General features: G+C 37.0%; 2 protein-coding genes across 3 annotated transcripts in view; both read left to right on the top strand.

Annotated features, from left to right (window-relative positions):
- PIGX (phosphatidylinositol glycan anchor biosynthesis class X) overlaps window positions 1-12,148 on the top strand; it is a gene marked incomplete at its 5' end in the record, with an annotated part of 28,059 nt that extends 15,911 nt beyond the window's left edge. Inside the window, 3 exons of the mRNA XM_079921415.1 lie at window positions 6,130-6,343; window positions 8,242-8,342; window positions 11,265-12,148. Of these exons, the coding sequence (XP_079777541.1) occupies window positions 6,130-6,343; window positions 8,242-8,342; window positions 11,265-11,408 (459 nt within the window). The 3' untranslated portion in view covers window positions 11,409-12,148. The remainder of the gene's footprint in view (window positions 1-6,129; window positions 6,344-8,241; window positions 8,343-11,264) is intronic.
- A 4,213-nt stretch (window positions 12,149-16,361) lies between these two features.
- The window catches only part of PAK2 (p21 (RAC1) activated kinase 2), a 78,922-nt gene continuing 78,246 nt past the window's right edge, over window positions 16,362-17,037 (top strand). For both annotated transcript variants that reach the window (XM_079921739.1, XM_079921740.1), the window contains exon 1: window positions 16,362-16,653. The gene's annotated coding sequence lies outside the window, so the exon portion shown is untranslated. The remainder of the gene's footprint in view (window positions 16,654-17,037) is intronic.

The raw sequence follows: 17,037 nt of genomic DNA, 5'->3' as shown, positions 1-17,037 counted from the left end.
AGATGGAAAAAATATTTGGAGAAGTAATGGCTGAGGGACTTCCCTGGTGGCCCAGTGGTTAAGAATCCTCCTTCCAATGCAGAGGATGCGGGTTCAATCCCTGATTCGGGAACTAAGATCCCACATGCCACGGGACAACTAAGCCTGTGCACCATAACTGGTGAGCCCGCATGCCTCAACTAGAGAGCCCGTGTGCCACAAACTATAGAGCCCACGCTCTCTAGAGCCTGCATGCCACAACTAAAGAGCCCATGCACTCTGGAACCCATGTACCGCAACTAGAGAGAAGCCTGCGTGCTGCAATGAAGAGCCTGCGTGCCATAACGAAAGATCCTACATGCCACAGTGAAGATCTGGTGTGTCGCAAGTAAGACCCAACGCAGACAGAAAGAAAGAAATAATGGCTGAGAAATTTTCAAATTTGATGAAAACTATAAACCCACATACCTACAATGCTCAAGTACAAGAAATATGAAGGAAACTACACCAAGGTACATGATAATCAAATTGTTTAAAACAATGATAATGAGAAAATCTTAAAAGCATCAAGATGAAAAAACCACATGTAAAATACAGAGGACCAAAGATAAGAATAATAGCAGATTTCTTGTCAAAAATAATGCAAACAAGAATATGGAGTAGCATCATCTTTAAAGTATTGAAAAAAACCTGTGAATTTAGAATTCTGTAGCCAGTGAAAATACCTTTCAAGGTGAAGGTGAAATAAAGACTTTTTCAGACGTACAGGCTGAAAGAATTCATTACCATCAGACCTCCAATACAAGAAATGTTAGAAGAGGTCCTTCAGGCAGAAGGAAAATGATACCAAATGAAATCTATATGTACATCAAGGAAAGACTAGCACTTGAAATATAACTACTGGGTAAATATGACTTTTTTCTCTTATTATTTAAATTTTTCCAAGATAATTGACAAAAAATAATAACAATGTAGTGTAGCCATTCTTAACCATGTCTAAGAGTGAAATGAATGATAGCACTATCACAAAAGCTGGGAAGTGAAAAATGAAATACACTTTTGTAAGGTTGTTACACTAAATATAAGGCAGTTTAATATCACTTGAAGGTAGACTCTGCTACATTAAAGATGTTTACTGTAAACCCTAAAGTAACCACAAAAATGACAAAATAGAGTTGTAGTTAATATGCCAGCAAAGCAGATTAAATGGAACTATGAAAAACATTCAGTTACCCGGAAAGAAGGCAGAGAAAGAAGATAAAGGGAACAAAAAATAGACGTAAGATATAGAGAACAAGATGAATTAAACTTAACCATATCAATAAGCGTATTAAGTGTAAATGTCTAAATATCTCCATTGAAAGTCAGAGATTTTCAGATTGGATAAGAAAGCAAGACCCAACTGTATGTTGCATACAAGAAATGAACTTTAAATTTTAAAACAAAAGATAGAACATGCTCACACTGATCAAAAGAAAGCTGAAGTGGCTATATTAATATTAGGCAAAGGGATTTCAGAGCTAAGACTATCACCAGTGCTAAGGAGGGTCATTTTGTTGAAGGGATCAACTAATCAGAAGGAAATAATAATCCTAAACATTTATGCCACTAATAACAGAGATTCAAAATGCACAAAGAAAAACTGGTAGAACTGTAAGGTGAAATAGATGAATCCACAGTTATAGTTGGAGATATCGGTACCCTTCTCTCAATAATTGACATAATAAGTAGACAGAAAATTGATAAGGATATGGAAGATTTGAACAAAACTATCAACCAACTTGACCTAATTAGCATTCATGGAACACTCCACCTGACAACAATAGAATACATGTTCTTTTTTTAGGTGTACATGGAATATTTACCAAGATAGATCACTCTAGGCCATAAAACAAGCCTCAATAAATTTAGAAGAATTCAAGATGTGCCAAGAATATTCTCTGACTACAGAGGAATTCAGTTATAAATAAAGAAGAGAAAGATCTCTAGAAAACCCTCAAACATTTGGGAACTAATTAGCATACTTCTAAGAAATCCATGGTCAAACGAGAAATCAAAAGGGAAATAAAGAATTTTGAGCTGAATGGAAATGAAAATACAAAATATCAGAACTAGTGGGGTACTGCTAAAGCTGTGTTTAGAGGGAAATTTGTAGCACTAAAATGCCTATTTTAGAAAGAAGAGAGGTCTCAGTCAGTGTTTTCAGCTAAGCCTCCTTAATCTATGAAAAGAAGAGCACATGAAACCAAAGTAGAAGAATATAAATAGTGAAGATCATAGCAGAAATTAATGTACTAGAAAACAGAAACACAATAGGGAAAGCCAGTGAAACCAAAAGCTTGTTCTTTAAGAGGGATAAAATTGATAGACCCTTAGCCAGACTGATTATAAAAAAAATAAGTACTGTTAGAATTAACATCCCTGTGTCAGAAAAGTATTGTACATTTCATTTTTATAAAGTTTTACATTTTTAGATTGTACAAGTTATTCAAAGATACCAATTACTGTGTCTTAATTGGGGAATGTTTGGGGTTGTTTTGAAAGAGCTCTAGCCTGTGAGAGAAAGATCTGTTGAATGTTACAGATATGGTACAAAAGTTTTATAGCTTAATTCATTTAACTTTGCTCTGGTGGTTTATGACACGTGTAGTTGAGTGTTGTCATGAAAAAGTATAGGTCCATGTCTGTTAACCAGTGCATGTTGCTCTAGGATTAATTTTTGATACATAATTTCAATTTCTTGATAACATTCTAGTGCTATTGTTTTATCATGGTGAAAGTGGAATAATGAATTCTGACTTGTGGATCAGCGTAGAGTCACTGGACTTTTTGGGGTTGCACTGATGGTTTGGCACGTGTTTGGGAGATGTACCAGCATCTAGCTATTGTCTAGATCACTTTTGATTGTCAGGTTATGATTTTCAAAAATATTTCTCTATTATTTTGACTCTAAAGTGATACACATACCTGTAACTCTCCTGAGATTTTGATCACCTCTCAATTGGTATACCTATTTGTACATTTCCCCCTCTTCCCTATTGTAGCTAGGTGTCAAGAAATTCATAGCCTAAACTCCTGAGTCGGCTCCAGGACCTCAGACTGTTGCTTGTGGACTAGCTTCTGCTGGTTCTTAGTTGATCTTGGTTTAAAATGGATTTGGGTCTCTGTTGAGGTTCATTAAAAAGAAATTATCCCCATTTAAAATTTTGAGACATAATTCACATGACATAAAATTCATCCTTTGGAAATGTGTAATTTAGTAGTTTTTAGTATATTCATAAAGTTGTGCAACCATCACCACTATCTAGTTCCAGATATTTTCATTACGTGCAAAAGAAAACCCCTATAAGGCTGATTTTTGAGATTCAGATACCCAGAATAAAATTTTTTGAACCGTCACCAAATAATCCTTTGACCAACAGGGCCCTACCTGTTGTTCTGGCCCTACCAGAAGGCCGTGTAGCAATTTGCCTCATTTTCATTATATCCCAGCTTAAATTCATATTAAAAATATTCTCAATTTTTGGCAAGTGACCATATTTTTATTTCTATGGAAAAATAAGCAATAAACAAACAAAAATAAACAAAACAGCTCAATAATTAGAGAAGCTGAAGATCATAGTACCATCATAAATTCTAAATAGCACAATCAGGAATATACTTTATGTTAGTTCTACTTATTACACTTAATTTTCAACTAGATAAACATGGGCTATTTTATATTATTTAACCTAATTGAATAGGAGAGTCAGTTTGACCTGGCTTTGAATCTTGTCTCCTTTACTTACTAGCTACAGTATATTGTTTATCCACCCTGATACTTTGTTTGCTCATTTATATAATGGGGCTAAGAGTTCCTACCTGATAGGTTTCTTGTGAAAATTAAAGGAGATAACATATATAAACCACTTGGTGAAATACCTAAGTACTCAAAGAAAGTTATCTTTATTATCTTGTCATCTGTGTTGACAAGATAGAACATTTGGGCTTATGTGTTATTTTGATTTGTAACTAGTTGTACCCAAAGAGAGTTTATTAATAAATTTCTAGCAGGAGGTCTCTAGTAAAATTCCTTAGGGGTTTGCTCTTACGATCCTCCTGGTCAACATTTTTATCCTTAGATAAAAATACAAAAGACACAGTTATCAAGTTCATAAATGTTACATTAATGCTGGTTGACAGATTGGGATTTCAATTAAATCTCAATAGCCTAGAAAAAATGGACTGTAGCCAGAAAGATAAATTTAATAGAGAGAGATATAAAGCCCTGCATTTAATTAGTAAAACATCAATTACTCGATAAAATAGGATGGGAGTTATTTAAAGTTTTGTGCAAAAAGTTCAAATGAAAAATATAGGGATGAATAGGCAGAGCACAGGGTCTGTGAAACTATTCTGTATGATACTGTAATGATGAATACGTGTCACTTTACATTTGTGAAAAATCCATAGAATATACAATGTAAAGAGTGAACCCTAACTTAAACTATGGACTTTAGTTAATAATAATGTTCATCAGTTGTAACAAATGTACCAAACTGTTGTTAATAATAGAAAAAACTCTGAGTGTGTGTGGGAGCTGTGGGGAGTATGTGGGAATGCTGTTATTTTCTGCTCAGTTTTTCTGTAAACCTAAAACTGCTCTAAAAAATGAAATCTATTAATTAAAAAAAATAGATAGTATATAGATATGTGTCACACTGAAATGAGGCTGCTAAAAAGCTAATGCAATTTTTACACCTAGAAACTGAAAAAAAAAAAAGCTAATGCAATTTTTGCTAAAGAAGGTAGTGTTGCTACTATTTCCTCTGAGTATTTTGAAAGGCAACTGATACGATGCATGGTTTAGACACCATGTCATGAGAAACCAAGAAAACTGCATATTTCTTTGGGGAGGAGAAAACTTAGTGGGGGCAGTGTGGTTGCCTTCTGATGTATAAGGGACCCTTAGTAAAACAGAGGACATATTTATTGCAGATATTGTAAGCATCGACAATTGGTGAATTATTATGGGTCAGAGCATCAAGTTTCTACTAATAAAAAAGGAATAATTTTAACAGTACATAAAGTGAGATGACTCAAAGTAATGAACTCCCTTCCAGTCATTGAAAGCATTAAAATACTGGCTGGATACTTGATAAATACTCTCATTGGAACAGTGGTTTAACTTGATTACCTCTAGGTTCCTTATGGCTCAAGATTATATAATTTCTTGACCTTTACCAATAAGTTCTGTTACTCCTGTGATGAACAGAGAAGAAACAACATGTGAAAATATAGCACTTGGTATCACTGTCAAATAGAAGAATTAGAATGCTCGCTGTGGTGGGTAGAAGTTAATGCTATTTTTTTCTCTTTCCATAAAGAATCTAGAGAAAACTTGCATGTGTGTATGCATACACACACACACGAACACAGATTATGTATACAATGTTGATATACATGTGTATGTGTGTGCATATGTATATATGTGTGGTTTCATACATAAATATGTATGTAAGTGTATATGGATACGTTTGTAAGTTAGGGCTAATTTCTGCCACATGTGCAGTTTTACTTTTGGTGTAGAATACTTATTTTAAAATGTTTTTTACCATATTATTTTTTAAAAGAATCATTTACCATTTTTTCCATTAACTTTTTATGCCCAGTATGGAAAGAGTGCTGACCTTTGCTTAGACTTCCTGACCACAGTGCTCTATCTTACTCACTACCATCTTACTTCTGTGAAGAACAGGAAATTAGCAGAATGACACCAATCATTTTAACCCAATACTGGGTTAACTGTTTTTGTCATAGTTTTCATACTTATTGAATAATGCTATATTTATTCATGAAATTTCTTTTCTTGGTACCTGTGTAGTTACCTAAACAAAGGTTGATAAGGAAATTACATAGAAATTTTTATTATGGGGAAATTTCACACCCCAGAGTATAATTTCCTCAGTTTACTTTTAGTAAATGTTATTAAACACACATCATATCTTGTGTTTTCTACTTAAAGTTGGGGATGGAAGGGGAATGGAAATTGTTTATAAGGGGGGTGTTTTGACATTTTTGCTCATCTATATAACAATCTTCTGGTTTTATTTATTTTTTAATCTTCCTCATTCATTTCTTCTGGACTAATATTTGTTTTCTTTTTGACAGGCAGTGATGGTTTCAGAAAATTTTAATATAGAGGCTCCCAACTATTTGTCCAAGGAGTCTGAAGTTCTCATTTATGCCAGACAGGATTCACAATGCATTGACTGTTTCCAAGCTTTTTTGCCTGTGCATTATCGCTATCATCGGCCACATAGTAAAGATGGAGAAACCTTTATTGTGCTCAATAACCCAGATTTATTGATGTATTGTGACCAAGGTAAGGATTGCAAGTCTTTTTGGAGAGTTGAAAATAAAATTAAAGGTATAATGGTAAGTCTGAAGTCAAGGACGGTGATAACAAAATCATGTTTCTTTTTTCTTTCTTTTAAACTTTTTGATTGTAAAATAAAGCACAGATATAGAAAAACTTCACAAATATATAGTTTAGTGACTTATTAGAAGGCAGATACCCAGGTAACTACCACCCAGGTCAAGAAACAGAACTTTGCCAGCTGCCCGAGCAGCAGCCCCGGGTGTCCTGTCCCAATCTCCTTTCCTGTAAGAGTAACACACTCTCCTGACTTTTAATCACTTCCTTATGTTTTTTTATACTTTTATCACTCAAGTGGGCGTTCTTAGACACTGTAGCTTAGCCTTGCCATTTTAAAAAAATGTTATTTCCATTAAGTCTCTTAATTTACAGATTTCCCCTCTATCTCCTTTAAAAAAAAATTTATCTGTTGAAGAACTGGGATCATTTGAGACCCTATCACTGTTGGGGTTTGGGTGATTATACTCATTAGTTCATCTGACTTCTTTATTACTTGGAAATTGGCAGCTGGCTTGAGAGGTGTGATGAGATTCAGGTTTGATTCTTTTGGCCAGACTATAGGTGGTGATGTGATCTTTTATGAGTGGGCATATAATGTCTGGTTGTTTCTTTATTCAGCCATTGGTCCTTATTACTCCTTTGCTGCTTTCTGTTTCTTCATACTGATACTGCAGGATTTGTAGCTGTTAGTGCTTTGTGTCCACTCACATGTATTTTGGTGTTTAAGGGGGATACTTTATCACCTAGTTTTGTTGTAAAAGTTGTCTATGAGTTATTGGTTTTGTGTGTGATTGTTTTTTCTGTTTTTATGTGTGGATTTTTTTTTTGTGGCTGTGTTGGGTCTTTGTTGCTGCATGCGGGCTTTCTCTAGTTGTGGCGAGCAGGGGCTACTCTTCATTGCAGTGCGTGAGCTTCTCATTGCGGTGGCTTCTCTTTGTTGCAGAGCACGGGCTCTAGGCACGAGGGCTTCAGTAGTTGTGGCTCACGGGCTCTAGAGCTCAGGCTCAGTAGTTGTGGTGCGTGGGCTTAGTTGCTCCGCGGCATGTGGGATCTTCCTGGGCCAGGGCTCGAACCCGTGTCCCCTGCTTTGGCAGGTGGATTCTTAACCACTGCACCACCAGGGAAGTCCCTATGTGTGGATTTTAGTAAATTTAAAAACTATGCTCTCATCATTTTCAGTCTTCCTACAATCAAGACTTTAAGAAGCCCCTTTCAGATTTTGGTTCTTCGTGTCTCCAAACAGAAATCAGTAGCACTGTTACTAAAGATTGGCAGATAGAAAGTTTTTAATCATACATTTGCTGTCATCATATATTTCATGATGAGAAAACTTAAAAAGTATTCAACTATGTTAGCTTTGTTTATCCAACCTAGTTTTCTGTTTCTTTTCATGGTACATTTTACCTACCCTAAATAAACTTTGGAAAAGTGCTCCCTCCCAAGAGAGCAGCTGGGGTTCTGGAATTCATTTTTTTGGTCTGAGTGTTCTTTACATGAGTGTGTTTTCTCTACGGAAATTTATCAAGTTGTAGGTTTAGGATCTGTTTATTCTTCTGAGATATGTTATACTTCAAAAAAAGTTTAAGTTAAAAAAAAATGGCCCCTGGTGTAGTGGGATTTGTTAAGAAGTCATGCTCAACTTCTATGCAGTCTTTGTAATTTTATAATTTCCTAGCCATCCACTTAGAACAGGCTATTAAAATAGAACAGCACATGATAGTTGGGTCCAAATCATGTACATTGTGTATTAAAATATTTGAATACTCATATCCCAACATGAAAGACTGGCCTAGCCTCTAGTCCAGATCAGTTTTCTGATACGGTGTTCTACCACTTTTTCTCAGAGTTTCCAATTTTGAAATGCTGGGCTCAGTCAGAAGTGACAGCTCCTTGTGCTTTGAACAGTAAGGATAACTGCCAATGGAACAATATGAAATATAAATCAGTAAGTTAATATTTTATGTTGTTTTAGGTCATGCGGCCTCATATAAAACTCTTTCTATAATGTTTCTGCCACGTTTAAGGGATTAACATTTTATATTCTATCATAGAAAGCTGTTTTTTGTTTGTTTTTAATGTTGTTTCTTTGTTACTAATAGCAACAGTCATAGAATCATTTAATTTGGGGGATGGGGATTTAGAGTTAGTCCCAATGCCTCATTGATCCAGAGCTTAAGTATAGCTGATGGGCTTTTTAAAAGTGTGGAATGGTAAAGAAAAACAGTGGTGTGTCCATCTGATTTTAATCAATAAAACTTCACTTTATTTAGAACTTTTTATTAATTTTTGAGCAACAAAATGAATTAGTTGACTTTATTATATTACACAGAACAAGTGAAAAAAGGAAAGTAAAACTCTAAAGTTGTATCCTTTCAACTGTGGTTAAGTTTCTAGACAGTTATATTGTTATTAGAAATCTAAATCTAGGCTGTTTCAGGCCATTTTTGGTGTTTTAGCCTCCCAACTTGTTTTCAGTTATTAAATTAGGTAAGTATTAGTACTTCATTAACACTGGCTTTGTCTAAGGAGTCTGTAGTTTTCTACTTACCCTCTTGAGCTAACATAGTCTACTTTCCTCTCTTCAGAGTGGTAAGTCTTTGTACAACGTATCTCTTTTCTTTCCCTCTTTTTTTCTGTTCTTTTGTTACTCTTTTAAGAGCTGCCTTTTAACTGATGCTTGTAGTATCTGAATTTCTTTGTTCCTAATTCTCTTTAAGGCCTGTTTTCTTTGGTTGAATGCCACAGTCTGTGTCATTATTTTTACAATTTATTTTTACAAAGAGTCAAATGAGTTTGCAACAAAAATAAAAAAAATTTAAAAATTTAAACTAGCAGACAACATAACTGTCAATCAGATAAATATAAAGCAGATTTGTTCATATGTGTGGATATTTGGATTTGAAGTGTTTTCCTTGTAGTTGCTTAGAAGTATGTTTACCAGCTAACTCAGAAAACCACTACTGACAGTGAAGCCCTACTGCAAAGCCTATTATTTTGTATTGGAGAACCTTCTTTGAACAGACAGTTGGAAAGATGTATGATTGTGCTAATATGTTATGCAACATAAATTTGCTTTTGAGATTTCTATTGCCATAGAGTACCTGGATTTTTTTCAAACTCTAAAGTACATCTGGAGAATTACATTTGATTTTCTTATGTGAATGAAGAGTATGATTAGTATTTATACTATTTATGATGTATTGGTTTAAAAAAATAGGTGGTGTGCATTGCTACACAATAAAAAATCACTCTATTAAAACATTTTGAATTCAGTTCTCTTTAAGACCATGTAACTTGAAATAGGAGGTCATAATTAAGTACTTTGATTTTTTTCTTTGTTACATTTCTTGTTTATATATACCAGAAAAATAGGTGACCATTACTAAGATGGTGAACTGTACTAAGGCTTGTTTGAAAATGCCATTATTTGTAAGATGCTTTTAGATGGCACTTCGCTACAGACTGTGTTGGTAACTTTTTTTTTGCATGTGAAAGTGTAATCCATGCATTTATAAAAAGAAACCAAAAATAAAAGAATTCCCAAGTTACCTAAATTTTAATGTTTTTTAAAACTTTTTTTTTTTTTTTTTTTTTTTTTTTTTTGCGGTACGCGGGCCTCTCACTGTTGTGGCCTCTCCCATTGCGGAGCAACAGGCTCCGGACGCGCAGGCTCAGCGGCCATGGCTCACGGACCCAGCCGCTCCGCGGCAATGTGGGATCTTCCCGGACCGGGGCACGAACCTGCGTCCCCTGCATCGGCAGGCGGACTCTCAACCACTGCGCCAGCAGGGAAGCCCCAAACCTATTTTTAAACCATAAAACTTACCAGAGTTTCTAATTGAACCCCTTTATCTTCAAAACCAAATAGAAAATAGAAACCAAGTTGAACATAGGAGAACTTTTGTATTGCTAGTCAGTATTGCAACTACTTGGATGTTTTAAAAACAGTAAAGGACACATTCAATTGTGTAATTTGTGAATAACAAACGTAAAAAAATTTTTTTTGGCTGCATTGGGTCTTCATTGCTGCACGTGGGCTTTCTCTAGTTGCGGCGAGCAGGGACTACTCTTCGTTGCGGTGCACAGGCTTCTCATTGCAGTGTCTTCTTTTGTTGTGGAGCAAGGCTCTAGATGTGAGGGCTTCAGTAGTTGCAGCATGCGGGCTCGGTAGTTGCAGCACATGGGCCCTACAGCACGTGGACTTAAGTAGTTGCGGTGCATGGGTTCAGTAGTCGTGGTGTGCGGGCTCTAGAGTGCAGGCTCTGTAGTTGTGGCACACAGGCTTAGTTGCTCCGCGACACGTGGGATCTTCCCGCACCAGGGATAGAACCTGTGTCCTATGCATTGGCAGGTGGATTCTTAATCACTGAGCCACCAGGGAAGTCCTAACAAACTTTTAAAAGCTGTTTGAGGAGAGAAACAGCAAAACAGGAAAGAATGGATCCTTTAGTTTTATTGCTGTTTTAATGTTTTTCCTTTAGGGCTTTAACTTCTAGATTTTTCTATATTCTAATATGAAACATAGTAAGAGGAAGTAAATGTTTTTATTGATTACAGAGGTGACATTAGGATATAGCTAGTATTTTTTAACAATATACTCAACTCTATGTAAAAAGCAGAAAAAGTCAAAGCTAATGAGAATTTAAGAATTATTATGGGAATTGAGTCTTGAGTTCTGTTAAATTAACTGAAATGTTGAATTTAAAAGAATCATTCAAATAATAATGTTATATGTAGTATAGCAATGGCTGAAAGATATTTAAAAGAAAAAAGAAAAAGTTAAAATTAAAAATCAAAGAAGCAGTGGTTTCACCTTAGGACATTAATCTTAAATGTCTTTAACTTCTCTATCCATCTCTCTCCCTAGGTATATAAGAATGCGAATCTACAGGTTCCAGTGGGACTGACCATACATACCTCTTTAGTATGTTCTGTGACTCTGTTTATTACCATCTTGTGTTCTACTTTAATCCTTGTGGCTGTTTTCAAATATGGCCGTTTTTCCCTATGAGTTTTATGTAGTTAAACGCTTTCCATAAACCTAAATAAGACCTATTCACTTGTGACTAGAAGTGTTCTAGAATTGTCATTACTTTTTTCTTTCATCTTCATTTATGGCTAATATTATGTTTACTAGAGGAAATTCTGGATGATTCTCAGCTAATTTCAAAATTCAGTGCTCTGTTGTGTCGACCTCTCATAATCCTCAAGCATCAAGTGCCAATAGAGGAAACTTAATTCTGTTAAATTAATATTTATCTTGTGAGAAGGGACTTTATCTTCATTTGTGTTATAAATGAGTACTTTATGTATTAGAGACAAATTATCGCTAAAAATTGAGAAAATTGTTATGAATAAAATTAATTTGGATGAATCAGAGTTTATTTGAATATTAATTTTATGAGAATATTAATTTATCTAGTGTTTCAAAGAAAATCATTAAACTAGGACAGCTAAGAAATTATTAATATCAAAATTGATTTTTCCTTAAAGCATTTCCATTCTCCTTTTCTATTTTATAATACTGCTTTTGAATATATGAATTGGCAAAGGGCTTGATGAAATTAAGATTAAAGTATATTTTATTAAGTTGTACAGTTACAAAACTTTTTTGAATCTTTGGGTGATTTTTTAAAAAACAAAAGGTCTTGATTTACTGTTTTTCTTTGTAAAAATTAGAAAATAAAGTAAATGCCATAAGCTAATTAAAAAATAGAAGGGCAAGCATGTTCCGAAACAGAAGCCAAAAAACTGGGGTATGTTGGCATTGTTTGTTTTCTGTGGCATAATGGGATATGATGTACTTTATATATGCTATCACTGGTTAATTTCCTAAAACATTCTGGTGTTTTTCTGGAATAAATCTTTTATAATTTGCCACGTATAGCTTGACCTACTAATAACAGTTCTTTTTTAAGATGTGTTTGAGAACTTATGTATTGAGAAAGGCAACCCAATGCCATAAAGCAGAAATATTAGAGATCTTTAAAATGATGAAAATTTCAACCCAGTCTTGCTTCATAGCTGTTTAGTATTTTCTTATAAGACAGAATTCCATGTTTTCCAGGCATTTTTTTTTCACAGTGGGATTAATATAGTGGCTTGAAATAGAATTATATGTCAGTAAAAATTCAGTAACATCAACAACATTTTGGAATATGGTTAGTCAGGTGGGGGAACACGGTACTATATTTAACCTCTTAAGTGTGTGTGTGTGTGTGTGTGTGTGTGTGTGTGTGTGTGTATTTTCTTTTGCACATCGAAGCCAAGTTCCTCAGTATTTAAATGTTTTTAAGTTAATATTTGAGATTGTGGCTTGGAACATGATTCAGCCATTTTTCTCATTTATACAGGTATTCAGAAATGTAATAAAAATGTGAATGTGAGTGAAGATACTTTGATGTGACTTTTCTTGCCTGATAAATGCTTGCAGATGACATCACTTTTAACATAACAGAGCATTTCTGGTTTTGAACTCTTTGTATTATCTTCTTTGGATACTTAAGAAATGAATAAGCACTTTATTTTTTAAATCAGTTTTGTAATTCTGTGTATGGTCTTTTTTGTTTATAGCCAAGAAAATGGGTATTGTTCTCCTGGTCATTGTATTCCAGTATTTGTTCCACTTCTATGGTTTATTTTTCTTAAAAGTATCATGTAATGTTCTTTGGATGAAAATAACAGACATTCAACTAAGGGTGGTGGTGGGGTAGAGATTGGTGTGTGTGTGTGTGTGTGTGTGTGTATCTCAGCCACTCTACTAGGAACTTAGATTATTTAGCTAGATCTCATGGAGATCTAGGTAGTTGAATATAGGGTTTGGTAGGCTGTGAGAGAATGAAATAATATAGAGAATTGTCCTAGTCAGTGATAGGATGGTAGGTTTAACTGCCTATCTGATTTCTTGCACCTCAGACCTTACTTCCGGGATTACCTTCCTCCTGAAGTATATCTTTTTAAGATGTTCCTTTAGTAGGTCTCTGTGGTTGGTAACATCTCTGTTTCTTGCCTGATGATATCTTTATTTCACCCTCACTCTTTTTACTGATAATTTAGCAAGATATATACTTCTAAGTTTAGTTATTTTCTCTTGGTAGTTTGAAAATATTTTTCCATTGTCAGATGGCACACATTGTTGCAGTTGAGAAATCTATGCTAAATTTAATAGTTTCTTTGTAGGGGGTGTCTTTTTTTTCTGGTTTCTTTATCTTTGGTATTCTGCAGTTTCACTTTGATGTGTTTGAGAAGATTTCCTTTACTTATCCTGTTTGGGATTCACTTGCTTCCTGAATCTGAAGGTTGTCTTTAATCAATTCTGGAAAATTCTTAGCCATTATCTCATCATATACTGCCTCTTTTGTTTTCTCTTTTCACTCTCCTGAACTTCTTATTAGGCAAATGGTATACCTTCATAATCTATCCTCATGTCTCTCAGTCTTTCTTTCATATTTCCTCTGTCTTTGGGCTGCTGTCAGTAATTTCTTTAGATCTGTCGTCCAGTTTATTAATTTTCTCCTCAACTGTGTGTAATCTATTTAACCCAAATATTGGCTTTGGTTTCAATTATTATATTCTTTATTTCTACAAGTTCTACTTGGCTCCTTCTCAAAGCTGCTTGGTCATTTTTTAAAAATAGTATCTTGTTTCTTGTTTAAAAATAGTATCCTGTCTTACTCTGCTTAATCATTATAATAAACTTATTCTATATTCTGTAATCAATAATTCCAGTATCTAAAGTTCATGGGCTTCATTATTCTGTTTATGGTTTCTGTTGATTCACTCCTGGCTTATTTTCTCAGATGTATTATATTTTGGGTGTTCATGTTTAACTTTCTATAGCCTGTTTTTGGAAATCCTTTCAGTCCTGTGTTGAGAGTGAACCTGTACAGTGAAGATTTGTGTTTGTTTCTTCCAGGCCTCCAAGCATTACCAGCCTGGGACATTTTCTTGACTTCAAGTTTCCTGGGCAGTGTAGGTACTATAAATTTGAACTTTCAAACCCATGTGAGGGAAAGTTTGTGGTTACGAATTCTAAAGGGAAAGTTTTTATCCCCTCGATGCCAAAGTCCAGGCTAAAACTTACAAGTATCTGCATATCGCCCTGGGTTGGTCCAGGGGATTTTTTTTTTTCCAGTCTATTCTTAGAGGGAATAGCCCTTTGAGTTTTCCAGCCTTGTGCAGGATTATAATCCCAACACCTTCTACAGGCCCAAGGCCTTGTCTTTGGTCTCTTGTCTCCTGTGCAGCCAGTAAAACCATAGATTTTTCTGAGATAAGTAGGTTCTTTCAACATAACACAATAGGCTTCACTGACCTGGTTACCACTCTGGTTTCTTGCTCCCCCCTTTGGGTTGAATGTGGAGTTTGGAAGACTATCAGATGTATTCCTCTTTCTTCCTTGAAAGCTTAGTTATGCCTTTGAAAGGATGTTCTATTTTATCCAGCATTTTGTGTGTTTAATAGTGGGACTGTTTTTCAAGTTATCTAATACTGTGCCATATTGCTCCTTGAATCCCTTCTCTCGTACTCTCCATATCAATTGAGTTTTTCGCTCTACATCTATCAATAAGAACAATCTGGCTACTACCTATCTCCACTTCCACAGCTATTGCTCTAGCATCAGTCATGATTAATGCCTCCCTAGTTCATTCCCTTCTATTCTTGCATCTCAGTACTCCATTCTCCATGTAGCAATCTAGAGATTTTTTTTATTTTTTTAATATATTTATTTATTTATTTTTACCTGTGTTGGGTCTTTGTTGCTGTGCGCGGGCTTTCTCTAGTTGCGGTGAGTGGGGGCTACTCTTCGTTGCAGTGCGCGGGCTTTTCATTGTCGTGGCTTCTCTTGTTGCAGAGCACAGGCTCTAGGCTTGCAGGCTTCAGTAGCTGTGGCATGTGGGCTCAGTAGTTGTGGCTTGTGGGCTCTAGACCACAGGCTCAGTAGTTGTGGCGCACGAGCTTAGTTGCTCCACGGCATGTGGGATCTTCCCTGACCAGGGCTCAAACCTGTGTCCCTTGCATTGGCAGGCAGATTCTTAACCACTGTGCCACCAGGGAAGCCCTCTAGTGATCTTAAAGTGTAAACCAGGTAACATCACTTCCTTACTTACAACTCTTTAATAACTTCTTGGAATAAAGTCCAACATCCTTACCTGTCATTTAAGATCCTTCCTGACCTGAATCTTGTTTTCTCCCACTATGCTACTCTTCTTGCACTAAACTGCAGTTACACAGGCCTTCTTAACTGACCTTAGCAAGTTCTTTTCTTCCTCCTTCTGTCTGGGAGCTTCTCATGGCTCTCTCTTTCTGTTCTCAGCTTAAATGTCACCTCATTAAAGATGCCTTCCCTGGCCACCTTATCCAAAGTAATCATCCTAGTTTTTCCCTCATACCAGATATCACTATTTTAATTATTGTGTTTTCATATTTGTAAGTTCCACAAAGACAATGTGACTTGTATTCACCCTTGTATCCCTGATACCCAGCAGTGTCTGGTACATGTTAGACACTGAAATACTTGTAGAATTAGTGAATACATTAATGAACTCCTCCATGGATAAAACATAGAGGCCTTAATTTGCAAGGAGGTGGGGCTTAATTTAGCACCAAAGTATATTAAGAGCTGTAGGTAAAAAGCAAAATGGATAGAGGATGAATTCCCAGGAACACGTATGTTAGAGCAGGTTCATATAACAGGAATCGTCTTTCAGCATCTTTGGTTGGCCACAGACCTGACTGGAGGCAATGCTGAATTACATGAGGAAGTGGCGGTGTCTCTCAATATGAAGAATACCCAAAAAAGGCGGGGGGGTGGGGGGTGGCGGAGATAAGTAGTACACATCTCCAAACTACAACTCCCAGCAGGCCCCGCGTGAACCCGCCCACTGGGAGGCGGTGCCCGTCTCCACCCCGTGGAGCTTCTGGCTTCGGCCCCACCCCTCCCCGCTCCGCGCCGTAGCCCTCCCCCAGGGTTGTGGCCACGCGCAGCGGCGGCGGTTGTTCCGCTTCCCCTCTGGCCTGGGCCGTCGCCATTGCCGAAGGCTCCCTGCACTCCCTTCCCGGTGCCCGCGGGGCTCGGCTGCCGCACGGCCTAGCAACAACAGCAGCTGCGCTCCAGCGCGGTTCCTCTTCCCGCCCCGCTTCCCTTTCCCTCCCCTCCCCGCCCCGTGTCGCGCGCTTGCTCGGGGCGGCTCCTGAGCCCGCCGGGAGCTCGGCCGGAGGCTCCTCGCTGGGGCGGGGATCTTTCCTCGCCTGGGGTAAGTGTGCAGACAGGCCGGGACGCGGGCCGTCGCTCTCCTTCCTTCTTTCTCCGCGGCCTGGCCGGCGCGAGCGGCCCGGGGCAGCTAACCTGCCCCGCGCGGGGCTGGGAAGCCGCCACCTGCGTGCCTGGAGCCGCAACTCTTGGGGCGGTGGCTCATTGTCTGCGCCCTGCGGCTGTTTTCTTCCCCGACTGTAGTCTGAAATGGGAAGCTTGCTGGGTTGGTGAGGTCTAACTCTTCCTGGACCCGGCCCTGCCCTGAACCCTGTCGCGCCACAGTCTGCCCTCTGTTGATCTCCCTTCCATCGCGTTTCCACCCTCCTTTTCTTCATTTACTTTTGTGTTGTACAAAACGTTGCGGGTTTTATTCCTCGATTTTTCG

This window comes from Stenella coeruleoalba (genome assembly GCF_951394435.1).
Source record: "Stenella coeruleoalba genome assembly, chromosome: 5".
In the NCBI taxonomy this organism is placed as follows: domain Eukaryota; kingdom Metazoa; phylum Chordata; class Mammalia; order Artiodactyla; family Delphinidae; genus Stenella; species Stenella coeruleoalba.
The sequence above is the reverse complement of the archived record's forward strand: the minus strand, read 5'-3'. Positions and strand labels throughout refer to the sequence as shown.